Raw genomic sequence first — 17,400 nt, 5'->3', positions numbered from 1 at the left:
ATCTTTACAATGGACTGCATATATCAAAGTCATTGGGCTGAGTTAATGCTCACCAAATGCTGCTGAACTATTACAAGAGATAGTCCTTCTTTGACGTACAAAAAGCAATTGAAAATGAAGCGTTTACAGCAATAAGCCAAAAGCAACCATTGCTTTCCCAAAAATAAGCATCCTTTAATAAAAATAGGGCCGATTTCAAAACATTTATTGCACAGGGCTTTTTTTCCTTTTTAACCTTACCTTCAAATCAATATGTGGCTGTTGTGCTTCTTCATCTTGAAAACAAGAGCTAATTTAAAAAAAAATCCATTCCTGTATTCGTTTTTCTCGACCCAAAATTAGTAGAAATCGACTATTTAAAACCAGGATGCAGACAAAAAGTTCTTTTCTGTTGACTAGTCCTATTGAAAAAACGAAAAAAAAAATCTTGACCAAACAATGCTTGCATTAGGCTCCTGAGATATAATATTGTTAGGATTTCGGAGAATCACCCAAATACATTTATACCTAGGTAGTGTATACTAGGTAGTGATAAAAAAAAAATCCTCTGGTATTTCTGAAATATGTAGGGCCTCGATATAACAATACATCCCTCTACAGCAATATATTTCTTTGGCCCCCAAAATATCGTTGTAGCAAGGTTTTACTGTAGTCCTATCATTGGAGCTTTGGGATCTATTTCGGTAATCTAGTGAAAGGCTGTGGTTGTCGGGGCTTTTTGCAGGATGAGTTTACAAAAAATTAAACCCAGGAAAAAATACCAAATAAAGGTTTTTTTCAAAAATTCATAAAAAATACAGAAATGACTCGATCTGCAAAAAAAATTTTTTTTATCATGCTTAAAATTAAATTTTCTACATTTTAGTACAATTTTTTTTTCTGGTGCTATTGATGCGGGGTCTGTGGGGTAAAAACTACTAAAAATGACATAAAACACATTGAAGAACCTTTTCTCTAATTAAAATATCAATGTAAATTATAGCTTATGGTCTTTCTCAATAAATGGACCATTCAGCACAAAAAGAATTTTTCAGTTTGAACCAGTAGTTCCTGAGATTAGCGCGTACAAACAAACAAACTCTTCAGCTTTATTAGTATAGATGTAGTTCTGCCTTAACCCCGGCTTAGGGGTGGTAACTTACTGTTTAATGTTGTTTGCATTTTAAAGATAGCCTTTAAACCTTCATTATCTTTATCACTAAGTATTTTTATTTGTAATCAGTTTTTATGCCATTTTTGTTGTGATACTGTTGAATTAATTAATGTGAGCATTCATTTATAAAACTGAGGTTGTAATAAAAATATTTGTTTCTTAGGAGAGGAAATTATCACTAACAGAAGAAACTACTCCCTGTCTATTCCTGTGTCGAATTTAAAGAGGGGCAGAGCTATAGGATATTATTCCTACTAGAGCTTCAGCTATACTATTTCATTTCAAGTTTTTTCCTTGATAGTTATATATTTTGAAACACAATGTATTTTATTCTCTCTCTAACTCTATTATTCTTGTTACCTTGATCCATTCTGAGCAAAGACCATAATTTCCTGTTACAAAACTATAAAATGAAAGAAGACACATTAACTCTAGGAAATAGATCTAGCTGTTGCTTTTTCAAATACTCTTTCATATTTCCAAATGTAGAAGAGTTAATATTTATATAAAATAAATCATCACAAATTTTCATTGTGTGCAATGAAACTCATTTAATGCAAAATTCCTTTTTATCTCAAGATGGTTGAAACTAAAGCTGTGAAAAATCCTGAAAGAAATGCATTTTTATAAAATGATTATTTTTGGAGAAATTTACAATAATCGTAGATATGCCTCCCTTGACTTGGAAAATTCCATCCTGCATAAAGTATCTTTTTGACAAGGTTTATTTCAAATATTTTCTGCTGAAAATTTGTCTCATTTCATTATTTTACAATGATTTTGCTGATCGATACTATGTTGGAGACACTTGTATGGAACCAATGTTTTGGTTTGTGGATCATTTCACTAAAATTTTGGGACCTGTAAGTATTTTCTTTTTAAAGTTTATTATTTATGTCTTGTTTTACTTATTGAAATTCATTTTAAGTCCTTTTAGAATTCAAAGTTATAATATAATGACAATATAGTTATAAAAATTTTATTGGTCAATTTTCAAATCAATGTATGTACTTTTTACATAGATCTTGCATAATGAGCTAGGTTTTAGTTAAATTTCAATTTTTATTTCAGATTTGTGTTGCTGCTGTCATTATTCTGACTTCTTCTATAATAATTATTGCATATGCAGTTGGACTACCATTTTATTTGAAACAAGACACATATATTTTAACATTAGCATTAGTCGTTGGACACTGGATTCTACTGAATGTGGTGTTTTATTATTATATGGCTTTTGTTACTGGACCTGGATTTCCACCTCAAGTAAGTAAACATTTTGTATAAGTAATAATGTGTTCTCATCCTCCCAAATGTTTGAGAAGTACATCAAATCCTCTCTCCATGCCCAAACAAGCATGGATTTAAGGGAGAGAGAGTAGGGACAATTGTCCTAGTTAATTAATCATTCTAAATCTAAATCCCTCTTAAAAACCGATTGTGGTTCAAATTGGGTGTTTTTTTTTTTTTTTTTTTTTGCCTTTTTTGTGTTTCTTGGCTGTTCTTCTGTGTACAATCTTGTAGCCACCTGCAATCTGTAGTAAAACTTCTCCCGCGTTTTCTTGTGCTCTCTTACGTTTGTTCTGTGAAGTTTTCACAGCCTTGCCAATGCTAGAAAATGGCAGTGGCAAAAGGGTATTTATGATTGCTTGTCTTATCTACTTCAGACAAAGAAGTATACCAGGAGATTAAGTAGTTGCAGTACAACTTTGCTCTGAGGCATTAGGATTCTGCTGTGGTTGCATGCAAGGTTGTATTTCAATTATGTTTGGGGCATGGTTGGTTTTAAAATGAAATTAAAAAGACTATAGTATTAGTTAACAATACCTCCTATGTCATGAAACATGTAGCCATGAACTTTATGTTCTAATTAACCTACTGTAAATTACTAAACTTCAATAATCAAAAGCTTTTATAATAATGAAAAAATATAATACATTGAAGTACTAATTGGCATAAGTTATAATGACTAAAATAATGAATAGAACTGATACAGAGTATTTATTTATAAACCTTCTACAAAACATACTTTTAGTTTAAAATATAAACAATACCCAACAGCTGTCTGGCAAAGATCCTTCAAATTTGTCAATCTTCATGCATTTTATGTCTTGAACTCAAAAATATTAGCTATACCCATTTTAGCCCCTTGTTACTAAAAGTACTATAAATTTTTTGTTAACAAAGTTACTTCTTTTTTGAGTTTTCTGTTAGCAAAATTCTTCTTCGTTCACATCCAAACAAAATTTTTCCAAAACTCTTCTGGTACATTTTTCTAGAAAGAAGTTTATCACACTTACTACAAACACATTGTTTCGTATTCTGAAAAATAAAATGGCTGCGAAGCCTGGTAAATGTGTTGCTAGACTTTCTTTTAGAGAGTTCATATGTGGCCAGATATTTAGAAATTTTCATCATAATTTTTTCTTTTCAAAAAATGTTGCCTAGTAGAATGAAAAAAAAAAGCAACTATAATCATTTTACTCCAGCTACCCATTCTGCCCAGAGTCCCCCTAATTGAATAAAGTGCTGTAAAGCTAGATAAAATTAACTCTCTGATAAAAAAAAAATGCTGTAAAATAAAAATGTTAATTATCAAATGTTTAGATTCTTCTCCATTTATTGTGCAGTAACATAATTTCCAGAGTAGATTGTCTTCAATGGTTGTTCCTTTCCTAAGTAACTACAGTGTTTGTATAAAAAGTAGTTTGAACATTTTTTTGCTGATGTGACTGTGCGTCACAACGCGTTCACACCACACTAGATAGTGAGGAGTCTGACCTTGAACATGTGCCAGTTGCCTGCAAGCGCTCATTCATGCCAGATCATTTTTTGGGTGGACTCCTGTTGAGTGACTTGATGCAAGTGCAAAATACAACAAACGATTGAACAGAGGTACACCATCAAATTTTGTTGAGCTAAGTAAATCGGTTATGGAGACGTTGGGTATGATCTACCAAGTTTTTCAAGGATGAAAGCGTGTCACAAACTGTAGTTTTAAGTGGAACAACCCCTTCAAAGATGGCCGAGAGCATGTTCAGGATGAACCTTGTGCTGGACAGTCATCAGTTTTAAGAACCGACGATAATTGGAACATGTGCTTGAATTGCTGAATTCAGATTGCTGGTTAAGTGTGTGGATGATCACAGATCATATTAGTTTTGATATGATGACAGTTCACACCATCCAAGGTAACCAAATTAATCAGTGCTACAAGGTAACTGACTACCTGACGAAATACAGAATCACAATGATTCTCTAACTTGACGAAATACAGAATCACAATGATTCTCTAACCTCCTTATAGTCCTACTTGGCATCAGCAAACTATTTCTTAATCCCGAAAGTGAAATTCTCGCTCAAAGGTCACCACCATTTGACCCTAAGTGCTATCAAAGAAGCTTGCATGCGTGTCATCAAGGGCCTTCCGAAATCAGTCTACCAGGGAGCCTTCGAGTCATGGAAAAGCTGTTGGTAAAAGTGGGTCAATGCTCAAGGGATGCACTTTGAAGAATATTGAGGTATTATAGACATATCAGAAAGGAATCTATTTTCTGAACTTTTCCTGATACTTTTTATACACACCCTGTAAATTGTTATTCTTGCTGAATTTTTAAAAACTACCTGCAAAATAAAAATGATTAACATTACTAATGAAAATTTGTTCATTGCTTAATTTTTAATTGACTATAGCTATATTACAGGGTGCTATGATTACTGAAGCTGTTTCTATCTGTAAAAGATGCATTGCTCCAAAGCCCCCTAGAACCCATCACTGCATTGTTTGTAATCGCTGCATACTAAAAATGGATCACCACTGCCGTATCCTTAATGTATTGCAAAATAATATGGCTAATGGGTGTTAATGTATTTGTGTATATTTATATATATTTTTTCTTAATGTGAAAAATTAGTTTATTTTTCCGTTAATACTTTAACAAGTTTTCCTAGGTACATTTTAATGTAAATGTTCCTAAGTTCATGGAAGTTGTGCTTGCAGCGTACCGAATTAATGTTACATTCTAAACTCATCAACAACCACAACTTTGATGTAATTTCAAAAATCTTTGAGCTTTTTTTAATAGTTAACATTGTTGATAAAATTTAGCTTATTGTTAATTTTCAACTGAATTCCAGTACAAGCAAATTCTCGTTGCATTGAACAAAATATGCAGCCCCTTGAAATTTGTTGTAATGAGATTTTACTGCGTATCTATAATTATTGTTAGCGTCTTTCTTTCCATTTTTGAATTAAAGCCTTTCTTACAGGAATCTAAGTAAGCATAAATGTAAAGCATTAATATTATCACCCATTATTTTTGCTTTCAAGTGATCTGTTTTCAACTTATTGTGTTTAAATATTGCAAAATATGACTAAAAAAGTTTAATTACTTCTTGAACTGAGTTTTAAAAAGTAAGTAAATAAATAGTAATTGAAATTTCAAAGATATTTTATCACCCTTAACTTAAATCAGCATGGTTAAATAATTGTGTTGGACATTTTAATCATAGATACTTTTTTATGTTTGGGGCATATTCTTGGATTGGAATCGTATTTATAATGATATTTGGTGCACCAATTGCATATGAACATTTCTTTGGAAACTTTGAGGTAATTTATTTTTGTATTTACATAATATGTTTCATAATTCACTTATTTTTGACATTTTGCAGTTGTAATATTTTAGTGTAAAGCAATTGGCTTATGTATCTTCTTTCTTTCTTCGCATTGATAGGCTAAGACAAATCATAGGGTCTTGTAAAAGAATAAAACTTCTGTGTAATCATGCAATAAAACGCAGTATAAATCACATAAATTGGTTTTTGAAACTAAGTTACTATAGTGTGACGAACGTAACATTTTTGCAACCTTGAATTTGCAACATGAAATTCAGCTCTCATTTTCTCTGAAGTTTATGTAGATAGGGTCTGGTGGGGTAAAGTGGTCACACCTCAAATAAATGGCTATATCTTGGAAATAAATGTTCGAATGAATGTGAAAATTTTCTTTTATTGTAGGGCAGTTAGAAACTATATTTTGAATTCAAAATTTTATAACTGGCAAAATTTTATTTGGTAAAAAAAAAAATATTTTTTGTGAATATGAAAAATTTTTAAATCTAAACACCTCTTTTAACTTCCTTGGGAAATTTTTTCTGTTAGAATTATGAACAGATTGACTGCGCAGGAAGCTTCCAACATGTCTGAAGAGCTCTTACTCATTATCAATTAGCTGAATCTATTTTGGATAATTTTTTAGAACAATTTAAGTAAAATGGTGCAAAGTCGTCATAATATTAGACTTAACGAATATTGTTCTTTTAAAGTCACTTAATCTTTGAGAATAAGGCAGATATAAATTAAATATTTCACTTAATATGTATTGTTTTTACAGTAAACAGGGTTAAATATACGAGTATATGCGTATGCATACGCATATACTCGTGTAGGTACTATACGTATTCACATAAATGCACCAATAAACACGTATATGATTGTCTGCAAGTATTTTTTATCTATACAGATTTTCATAAATTATTTGATAAAGGCTAGTTTTTAATGAATGAAAGTGTTCTGGGTTAGTAGGATATTCTCTCAGAAGTGGCATCTAATTCTCCCCCCCCCCCCCTCCCTATATAGTTATTTTTTCATGCAGTATTCTTTTGCAACGTTTTTGCTGTTAATTGAGATAAAAGTTTAAAAAAACGAAGAAACTGTGGCATTCCTCATTTTCTTCAAGTTTTCAGGCATGTTATGCAATCGGAAGATATCAGATTTTAAAAAAATATATAAAAATATTTGCTTATCAATCGCAACTTTTCCGCGCTACAGTGACTCCAAAAAAAAAATGATTTTTTTCACACCATTCTGCTGTTAATTGCATTAATGTTTTCGGCAGTACTTTTTGATAACACCTATAACGAATGTTAATTTAGGTTAAATCTTGTAATTATTTGTTGCTTCTCTGACATCAAGAATGTTGAGCGAAGGTTTATCAATAGCTTGTAGCATTTGCAAATCGGCAAGCTCAAAATAATCCAAATGGCGGTCATCCATTTTGTTTGCTTACAAAGGAATGATGGGACGGAAATCTACGCTTAAACCCCCCGAAGTCAGGGTCACAAACTGAGCTCAGAAAAAGGGCGTGTCGTGACGTAGTTTATTGCTAAACCAGAATGGAGAATATGGTTGTTTTCAACTTTGCGTCTTGAGCCGTGATTCGAGTTTAAACTTCTGCTAAAATGGAGTGGAGAATACCGGGGTAAGAGCTTTTGGTTGGTTTCATTTAATTTGAATTGCTTTTTATGGGTCTTTGATTACGTCAATTACAAATAAATATAAATACAAATGTGATGACCAGCAACAGACTCTGGGCCCAGCTAGTCTGGTCCTAGTCAGTTTATTAGTTCCCACCCCCTTGCTCATTACCACTGCTTCAGGTAAGCTGTTCCTAGTGCCCACAACCCTACTAAAGAAGAAATTTTTCCTAATTTCCAGGCAAGCCTGAGATTTGAATAGATTAAAACAATGACCCCTCGTCCTGCTTTCTGTGCAAAAATTTAACCCATTAACATATTTCACTTTGATAAATTTAAACAACTGAATCATGTCCTCTCTGACTCTCCTTTGCTCCAGGCTATACATATTAAGCCTATTAACTCTGGTATCATAGTCTAAATCTGAAAGTCTCCTTACTACTCTAGTAACCCTTCTTTGAACCAGTGGCGGATCCAGCCGATTGTTTTGGGAGGGGCCATCCGAAATTTTTGAACAAACTCCCCAGGACCAAATTTAGCTCCATGCTGCCGCTAGGCAGATTTGAAATCTGCGCCCCCTCCCCCCCCCCCCAAAAAAAAAAGAAGCAAAATTTCCTTGACTCAAAAAAAAAAAAAACGTAAAAAAGTGTTCCCAGATTAAAACTGTCAAACTTATGAAGAAATGATGGCATTTCACATTCTGAGGCACCCTGGTGAAATGATCACAGTGATCTCCCAAAACATTTTTTATTCGGCAAATTTTGCTGACGATATAATGCTAATATTTTACTTTCAAGAATAACAAGTTAATTCAAAATATGTTTTATAATAGCAAATTTGTCGCCCCTGAAAAGTTTGCCACCCTAGGCAACTGCCTACTCTGCCTATAGGGAAATTGGGCCCTGATAACTCCTCAGAAATTTTATTAAAATGAAGTTTTAAAAACTCAATTTTCAGGGTATTGAGACATTACGTGAGGGGCTGGATTTAGGAATCTCCCTCGAAAATGTTTCAAAATTTAAATTTACAAGTAATTTTTGAAAATTAGGAAACTAAAAACGCATTTTGCCTATTTTTGATGATGCATGGAGAAAGGTCAGGTTTCGGGAGCTAGCCCCAAAATACTTTTTGAAAATAAAGCTAACAAACCAAAATATTCTGTCATTATATTGAGAAGAGGGATGCTCTTCTAGCTCTTCAGCTGTCCAGCCTAAAAATGCACCTTTAGGTAGTTTGCTTACATTAAAGGAAGTGTGAAGGTGCTTAGAATCCTTCCTTCCTGGAAATATTTTGCCTTTGAGGCTCTAAGAATTCGATTTTTAACTAAATTTATGCATATTTTAGAAAGGGATGGAAGATTTGTAAGCTCCTCCAAAAACCTCCTTTTAAAGCTATCATCCGATATAAACTAGGGAGGGAGGAGATAATATCGAAAATCGTTTGTAATTGAAGTTCCAAAAAAATTCATTTAAGTTGCTTTTAAGCAAGTTAAGTGATAAGGGTTAGATAAGCTAGTTTCCGTTGACATTTTTTCTAAATAAAAGACTTAAAATGCAATTTTTTGCAACCTATCAAGGCATTTGTGAAAACGTATGGGAAAAGGGGGTTTTCCCCCTAGTTTTGAAATTAAAGCCATATAAAAATAAAATTTAGGCTCTCTTTGGTCTTGTGAACAATAGGTATACTCTGAGAACAGCAGCATTTAGAGATCGTCCAAGTGAGTTAGAATCAAGAAATGATGTAAAAGATGGAGAAAATTTTTGGAAATAAAAGTTTTGTTTTGAGGATAAAGACATAATTTATCTCCCAATTAAGGCCTATACTTCTTTTTCAGTAAAACACAAGTGTTAAATTTTGTTATCTTCTCATAATATTTTTTCTTTTTTTTTTCCTTAAAAAAATTCCTACAATCACAAGGCTTTGGGAGGGGCCATGGCCCCCCTCTAGGTCCGCCCCTGCTTTGAACCCTTTCCAATACAGAAATATCTTTCCTGAGGTAAGGAAACCAAAACTGAACCACATACTCCAAATGAGGTCCTACTAAACTCCTATATAAAGACAGAAGAACCTTCTTAGATTTGTTTGAAATGGAGCTATTGATAAACCCAAGATTTCTGTTGGCTTTGTTCGATGGAATGCTGCACTGTTGACTAAACTTCAAATCCTGATTTATTATCAGGGTCTGGCCAGAGGATATTTGGATCCGTTATGAACCCTTCACAAAAATCCGATCAACTGTAACGGACGCTTCACAAAATCCTGATCAACCAAAACGGACCCTTCACAAAATTCTCATAAACAAAAACAGATCTTTCACAAATTGTTTATTGAAAGAGCAAATCTGAAAGCAAAATAACGCATATTCCCGTGGATAAAACCGATAATTTTTGGAACCTTTTTTAAAGTCAAATTAGAGGGATCAGCTTATACAAAATCTGCTAATTTTGCAAAGAAAAAAAAATGACATTCCTGTGATGCTACTGCAAGCGATAAATAATTGCTACCGCCAAATAAATATAATGCTTGTTGCTTTTTCTAAAAAGAAATGAACTGCTGAAAATAAGTTTGGTTTTAAATAATTTTGTTTGTTTTATCGCAGCTAATTAGCAGTGGTGTTGTTGTAAACTTTTCTGAAAAGGCGTTGGTAAGCACTTTTCTCCCCACTCATGATTTGATAAACAATAATAATATAGATCAGCGAAATGAACTTAGAACTGCAAAGGGATAGTAAGGTTGGGGAAAAATATGATCGCTTCAGATAGGGTTACCTACTTCAAAATTATCGCCACTTAGCGTCTGGCCTTACACCTTTATAATGACTTGATTAGAAAATATTCTCATCATTTTACCAGCTGGTCAATATTGTTAAAAACTCCCAAAAGGCATAATGAAGAAAGAAAGACTAAAACGAGTCTAGATGTGGATTAAAATATATTTGAAGAACTTACGATGTCTTACAACATACCGTGCTGCACAACTCACGCAGCAGGTGAAACGGAACAACAACCGACAGTGTTGCCAATTGAGTATAACTAAGATACATAATAAAACTCACGATGCCAATCAGTTTCAGCAACAAATGAAAAATACTAAAAACATAAATATAGTGTGAGAGGTATATATTTTTAACATGCTCCCTTGCCTATCACACTAGATACAACACAATGAAAATAAAACTTCTAATTAAAAATACAACCATTAAGCAAAAAAATACTGACATGGCAAACTCTAGGTACTACAATTTAAAAAGAACACACTTCAATACACTTTTAACAGAAATTAAATTTAAGAAAATAAAAAGTATTTTCATAGCTGCAAACTCGGTCCATGGTTGCAGGACTTCAAAAGAATTAATAATAAAAAAAAAACCTAACAAGTCATCACATAGTTCAAATGACTCAATGTTCCTTTGGAAACTTGTTTTGTCATGGCATCTGCCACATTTTCCTTTGTGGGTATATGCTCAAACTTCAATATATTACTGGAAACCAGGTCACGTAGAAAATGGTGTTTGATATCTATATGCTTACTTCTTTCTGAAGTCACTCTGTTGTTCGCAATGAATATTGCTCCCTGATTGTCCACATTCACAACTTGAGGTGAGGCAAATAAGCGGCTACTTACTACCTCTTTTACCAAGCTATTGAACCACAAGATTTCTTTTGCTACGTGGCACATGGCCACATATTCGGCTTCGGTGGAGGACAAAGCAGTGATGGTCTGCTTTTTGCTAGACCAAGATATTGGTCCTCCAGCAAGTAAAAGCATGTATCCACTGAAGGATTTCCTGTCGGTCTTGTCCCCTCCCCAGTCGGCATCCGAGAAGGCAAGCAATCCTTTTCCGGTTCTTTGGAACTTCAATTTCCGAAACTTAGTACCCTTGAGGTATCTGAGGATATGCTTGACTCCTCTCCAGTGCTCTTCCATCGGCCTTTCGTTGAATTGGCTCATGTATGTACTTGCATATGCGAGATCAGGTCGTGTGCCGCAGGCCAAGTACAAGAGGCTGCCGACGGCTTGTCGATAAGGGAAGCTGGCCCCCGTTTGCTTCGATTCCGCCCCCTGCTGATCATCGGGCTTGCAGTACTTGATGCTTGGGTCTAATGGTGTAGCAGCTGGTTTTGCATCACTCATCTTAAATGTGTCTAAAATTTCAGACGCATAAGCAATTTGATCCAGCGTGATCGACCCATCTTCTCTGTTAATCTGCATCGACAATATTTGGCTGGCAGGACCTAGGTCTTTTGCAGTGAACTTTTCTTTAATTTTTCCTTTGAACTTGTTTATTTCTTCTATGCCGCCAATGATTAGGAGGTCATCAACATAGACTCCAATTATGATGTTTCTCTCATGGCAAAAATAGATACAAGGGTCTGCTTTAGCTCTTATTAATCCATAATCGATTAGGAAGTCATTCAAACAAGAATTCCACACTCTTCCCGATTGTCGAAGACCATATATACTCTTTTTCAGGTGGCAGACAAGGTGCTCTTTACCTTTTTCAATGCATCCATCAGGCTGTGCCATATACAGGTCCTCTTCTAAAACGCCATTGAGATAGGCAGCTGTAATATCCATTTGATGGACTTCATAATCCTTTTCGGCAGCTATTGCAAGTAACAGTCGAATGGATTTAAGCTTGATGACAGGCGCAAAGGTGTCTTGGAAATCCTTGCCAGATACCTGAACACAACCTTTTGCAATTACTCTGGCCTTGAATTTCGTTCGTTTTCCAGATTCATCCTTTTTTCTGCGAAACAGCCACCTGGACGGTATTATCTTCACGCCTGGTGGTCTCGTGGTGAGTTCCCACGTTTGGGCTTGAGTGAGGTTTGCAATTTCTTCATTCATTGCCTCTCTCCACATGTCCGCTTCAGGGGATTGCATGGCTTCAGTGACTGTCACTGGGTCTCTCTCATCATGGAGTGTCTCTTTGGCATTGTAGAGATAGTAATCCGAAAGGTGTTTGGGAAGATTCACAGGCCTTGCACCTATTCCCCTCTTGCTTCCACTGCCCGAACTGCTATTCGACGCTTCAGTAATAACATCATCGTGTGTGTCATGCACTTCTTCAATAGTATTTCCAAATGATTCATTTAAATCTTCACACTTGTCATCTGGGACGTCTTCTATCTGTTGAATCGAGCACGCTTCAGTGCATAAATCCTGTGATTCTTGATGATTTAAAGGCATTTGGTTTCCTAAATTTGAAAGATCAACTTCTTCTTCAGATGTATACATGCAGTTTTCATCTAAGCTTTCAATGCTAAGAATGGCTTCTTCTGCAGTATCATTACAATTTTCCATCTTCAAGGGGAAAACATTTTCTTCGAAGATCACATCTCTGCTCACGAAAAACTGTTTTTTCTTCAAATCATATAGCTTATAGCCTTTGACTCCAGTTGGATAGCCAACAAAAACGCATTCTATAGCCTTTGGGTCAAGTTTGCTTTTCCTTGAATGTGTGCGAGTATGACTCCATGCCTTGCATCCAAATACCTTGAGGTGATCTACTTTACTTTCAGCGCTTGACCAAACTTCATCGGGGATCTTGCCATTTATTGCACAGGATGGTCGCTTGTTGTTTAGGTAGGCTGCAGTAGCTGCTGCTTCGGCCCAAAATTCATGGCCTGCTCCGGATTCAATTAGCAAACATCTTGTTGTGTTTATTAACGTCTGATTCAATCTCTCCGATTTGCCATTTTGCTGAGGTGTTTCTGGCACTGTAAGTTGTCTTTGGATCCCATGCATGGTGAGGTACTTGTCAAAACTTGCATTCTTGAACTCTCCCCCATTGTCACTTCTCAGAATCTTGATCTTCTTGTTGTGGATGTTTTCAACTGTGCGGCGGTACTCGTCAAATTTTTCCAATACTTCTGCTTTGGCCTTCATAGTATATAACGTAGTATAATGTGAGTAGTCATCTGTAAATGTGACAAAATAGCTTGAACCTCCAAGAGACGAAGGGGAAATCTTGCCAACAACATCTGAGTGTATTATTTCAAGGAGATCCTTGGCTCGTGTGCTGGCAGACTTTGGAAACTTTTTCCGCTTCATTTTCCCTTGAATACAGACGGTGCAAGGTGTGTTTGCCGATTCTTTGTCTTCTTCAAGAGAATCCAAATTTTTGATGGCACTGTAGTGTGGGTGACCGAGCCTTCTGTGCAACAGTTCAGTATTTTTAGTTCTAGTCATACAGGCAGTTTCTATCTGTTCTTCAATGATGTAAAGTATTCCTTTTTTCTTGGCTGACAGGAATATTTTTCCCTCGCTGTCGATTATTTTGGCTTTGCCGTCTGCAAATTCCACTTTAAAGCCTTTCTCTTCTATTCTTCCAATAGACAATAAATTTCCTCCTAGCTCTGGGACAAATAAAACATCTTGAATGGTAATGTTTCTTCCTTCGTTTTCTTCATGTATGCAAAATGAAATATTCCCAATCCCACTGACTTTTATTCTTTCAGAATTAGCCACTTCAACTTCAGATGCATATTTTCTCAGACTAAGGAATTTTCTTCTGTCAGAAGTCATGTGTTCTGTGGCTCCGCTGTCCAGGATCCAGAGTAGGGGGTTCACTGATGCCATATCATTTTCTTGCAGAAAGTGCACTGTCTCTTCTTTGTTCTCCAGTTTTGGAATTATTTTTATTTCCTTTCTGTGAATTGCAGTTCTTTGCAATGTGGCCCCATTCTCCGCATGAGAAACACTTAATTTTCCTTGGTTTGGCTTCATATTCTTCTACTGGTTTTCTTGATGACGACCTTCTTTCATTCTTCTCGTTTAGTTTCCACGAGGGGGGGTTGTAGTTTCTTGTATGGAGTGCTGCTTCTTCGTGGTAAAAATTCTCACTTCTGTTTACTCTTTTTTCCTCTAAAAGTAGTTTTGATTTCACCATTGAGGTTGATAGGTTAACTTCGTCTTTCTCTAAATTTAGAATCAGATTTTCGTATTGCTTTGGCAATCCAATCAGCATTATTAATGCCACTTCCCTATCTGTAAAGGCGTAGCCTCCGCTCGCAAGTTTTCGATGAATGTCCATTAGTCGACTTAAATAGGTGTGCATTGTTTCATTATTTTTCATTGTTGTATTGAAAAATTCTTTCATCAATTGTATGGTGTGCAGCAGTCCAAACTTAGTATGGATATCTTTCAATGTATTCCACGCTTCTCTCGCGCTGTTGCAATCGCCGATGTCATCGAGAAAATTGTCTTCAACAATTAAAAAAAGCAGTGTTAAAGCTTCTTCATTTCTTCTAGTTTGGTTGTCTGTCATTTCATGACCGTATCCGGGCTCGACCGCCTCCCAGCAGCGTTTTTGCACCATCAGAGCACGAGCTCTAATTGACCAAGAATGGTAGTTGTCAGAATTCAATTTCGGCAATTTATGCTCGTCGGTAGCCATTTCTTTTTCAGTTCCTTCTAATGAACCTTCAAATGAAAAAAAAATACGATGACCAACTTCTTCAAAAACGAGTTAAATTGCTTCTTCTAAAACCTTACTTCGGGAATCGCTGCGAGTTAGGCCTAGTTCTCGCATCAGTCGATCGTTCGTCGATCCTCTCCATTTATTCCAAGAGCGTTCGTGCTGATAACGTGTTAAAAACTCCCAAAAGGCATAATGAAGAAAGAAAGACTAAAACGAGTCTAGATGTGGATTAAAATATATTTGAAGAACTTACGATGTCTTACAACATACCGTGCTGCACAACTCACGCAGCAGGTGAAACGGAACAACAACCGACAGTGTTGCCAATTGAGTATAACTAAGATACATAATAAAACTCACGATGCCAATCAGTTTCAGCAACAAATGAAAAATACTAAAAACATAAATATAGTGTGAGAGGTATATATTTTTAACAAATATTTGCATTTTTACAGTGCTGCGCGATGTTTAACTGTTATTTTTGGAGAAAATTATATGGGTTTGATTTTTCGATGCTAGCAAGGATGATTGACTTTAAATAAACTCTTTTACTTACCGTTTTTTTTTTTCTTTAGATGATTCATTTTGAAAAATGCAATCTCTTAACAACCAATATGAGAATCATATTTTGTTCTTTTTTCAAGCTAACTTCGCTTTATTAGGATGCAAATAAATGGAAAGTCTCTTTATTTTTGTTAGAATGCTCATTTCAAGTTTTTGAAGCAAAATTCCTTTTTTTTAATGAGTCAAAAATTAAAATGCTGAATCGATGGTTTAATTTTTTTTTTGCTTCAACTGTGTCCACAGATATTAATGATATGTTTATCGTAGGCCTCTAAAATGCAATTTCAAAATATTTTTTCAAAAATATTTCTTTTACAAGCCGTTTTTATACTTTTGATGCCTTTACTTTCAGAATTGCGATCTCTTTGCATCCGCTATGGGAATCCGATTTTTCGAATTTTTGATGTTTAGTACGCTTTATTAAGAGGTAAACAAATAAAATCTCCTTTTTATTTTTGTTAAAATCACGGAATTTATAAGTTTTAAAATAAATTCTGTGCTTTTTTAAGAGTGTCTTGGGTCAAAAAGTTAAACGCTGAGCCCCCTTGTCTGAATTTTATTTATTTTTTGTTACAATTATTTTAAATGCTGTACAGAAATATTTCTAGTATAATTTAACATAATGTAGAATGGTAGATATATATTGATACTTGAGAGGGCGATGCCTCCCCACCCTCTCCTCCAAATACTAGAAAAACATCCCAGAATGATATTGTCAACATAGAAGAGGAAAACACTCAACTTTAAGTTTAAATGATGCAATTTGTGCCATCGCTAAATTCTAAAATTTCGTTTTATAAAAAAAAAATTCTGAAATTATTTGCTTTTTACAAAATTAATTCATTTTTTTTCTCAAAATTATTTGATTTTTCCCAAAAAAATGGACCCTGTGAAAAATCCTGGACAGACCCCTGATTAAAATACCAAGGTCAATAATGCTTTCTGCCTGACTAATGATCGAACCCGGTAAATAACTCGTATGCTTATTTCCATGACCTAAGTGTACCACTTGACATTTCCCTACATTAACTGCCATACCCCACTTATCCGCCCACTTAGTAGTATGATCTAAATGCTCTTGAGGCTGTTTTACTTGTTCTTCATTTTCTACAATCCCCATAACTTTTACATCATCAGCAAAACAATTCATGTTTCCAGAAATATTTTCATCAAGGTCATTCATAAAAGTAATAAATAAAAGAGGCACTAAAGCTGATCCCTGAGGAACCCTGCTTAAAACATCACTCCATTTAGAATGATTTCCCCACACAGCTACTCTTTGTTTCCTTCCAGTCAGCCAATTACTAACCCAAAGTAAAGTTTTTCCTCCTATTCCTATATCAGCTAACACATGTCTAATTGGGTTAAAACATAATTTTCACATAAATTTGCTAATATGGGGGTGTAAAAATACTTGCTATGTCGATCAAAAATTAGTGAACCAGTTTTTATGATTTCTTTTTTTTAAGTGGATAGGGGTGGTCTAACTTTACTCTAAGGTTACAAATCTTTGATTTACCCTATTTGTTCTTTAGAGAAAAGTTATGCTTAAAAAAACAAATTTCCCTCACAAACGATTAAATGTAAAACCAATTGTTAAAAAAATACCATAAAACAAAGAATTTTTTTTAACCCATAGTTTAAGAAAGTACTAAAAAACATTATTATTAAAAGTAATAAGAATGAAAATTTTGAATCAAGGATTCTCTGAACCAAACATAAAATGCATTCTAGTGGAATTTTTTATCTTCATCTATAATGGGGCACTTGAAGAATCGAGCGACTTTCATCACAAACTGCATGACCTGTATTCTTGTGAAACATAAATTACAATTTAAAATTTAACAATTTACAATGTTACAATTTATAATTTACAATTTTACGACTTGCAATTTACAGTTTATTTGTAATTCGGGAAACTAAACATTTAAATGGTTCTAACTAAATACTGAATCCAATCTATAACTTTTCATCAAAAATGAGATGTATCAATTGTTGCATTT

The 17,400-nt window shown here is 34.5% G+C and overlaps 1 protein-coding gene across 4 annotated transcripts in view; it reads left to right on the top strand.

Annotated features, from left to right (window-relative positions):
• The window catches only part of LOC129218381 (palmitoyltransferase ZDHHC16-like), a 53,723-nt gene that overhangs the window by 12,303 nt on the left and 24,020 nt on the right, over window positions 1-17,400 (top strand). For all 4 annotated transcript variants that reach the window (XM_054852624.1, XM_054852625.1, XM_054852626.1 and 1 more), the window contains exons 2-5: window positions 1,317-2,016; window positions 2,225-2,416; window positions 4,855-4,972; window positions 5,626-5,762. In XM_054852624.1, the coding sequence (XP_054708599.1) occupies window positions 1,822-2,016; window positions 2,225-2,416; window positions 4,855-4,972; window positions 5,626-5,762 (642 nt within the window). In that variant the 5' untranslated portion in view covers window positions 1,317-1,821. The remainder of the gene's footprint in view (window positions 1-1,316; window positions 2,017-2,224; window positions 2,417-4,854; window positions 4,973-5,625; window positions 5,763-17,400) is intronic.

The sequence above is a fragment of the Uloborus diversus genome, chromosome 3 (assembly GCF_026930045.1).
Source record: "Uloborus diversus isolate 005 chromosome 3, Udiv.v.3.1, whole genome shotgun sequence".
Taxonomy (NCBI): domain Eukaryota; kingdom Metazoa; phylum Arthropoda; class Arachnida; order Araneae; family Uloboridae; genus Uloborus; species Uloborus diversus.
Note: the sequence above shows the minus strand (reverse complement) of the source record. Positions and strands in the feature narration are given on the sequence as shown.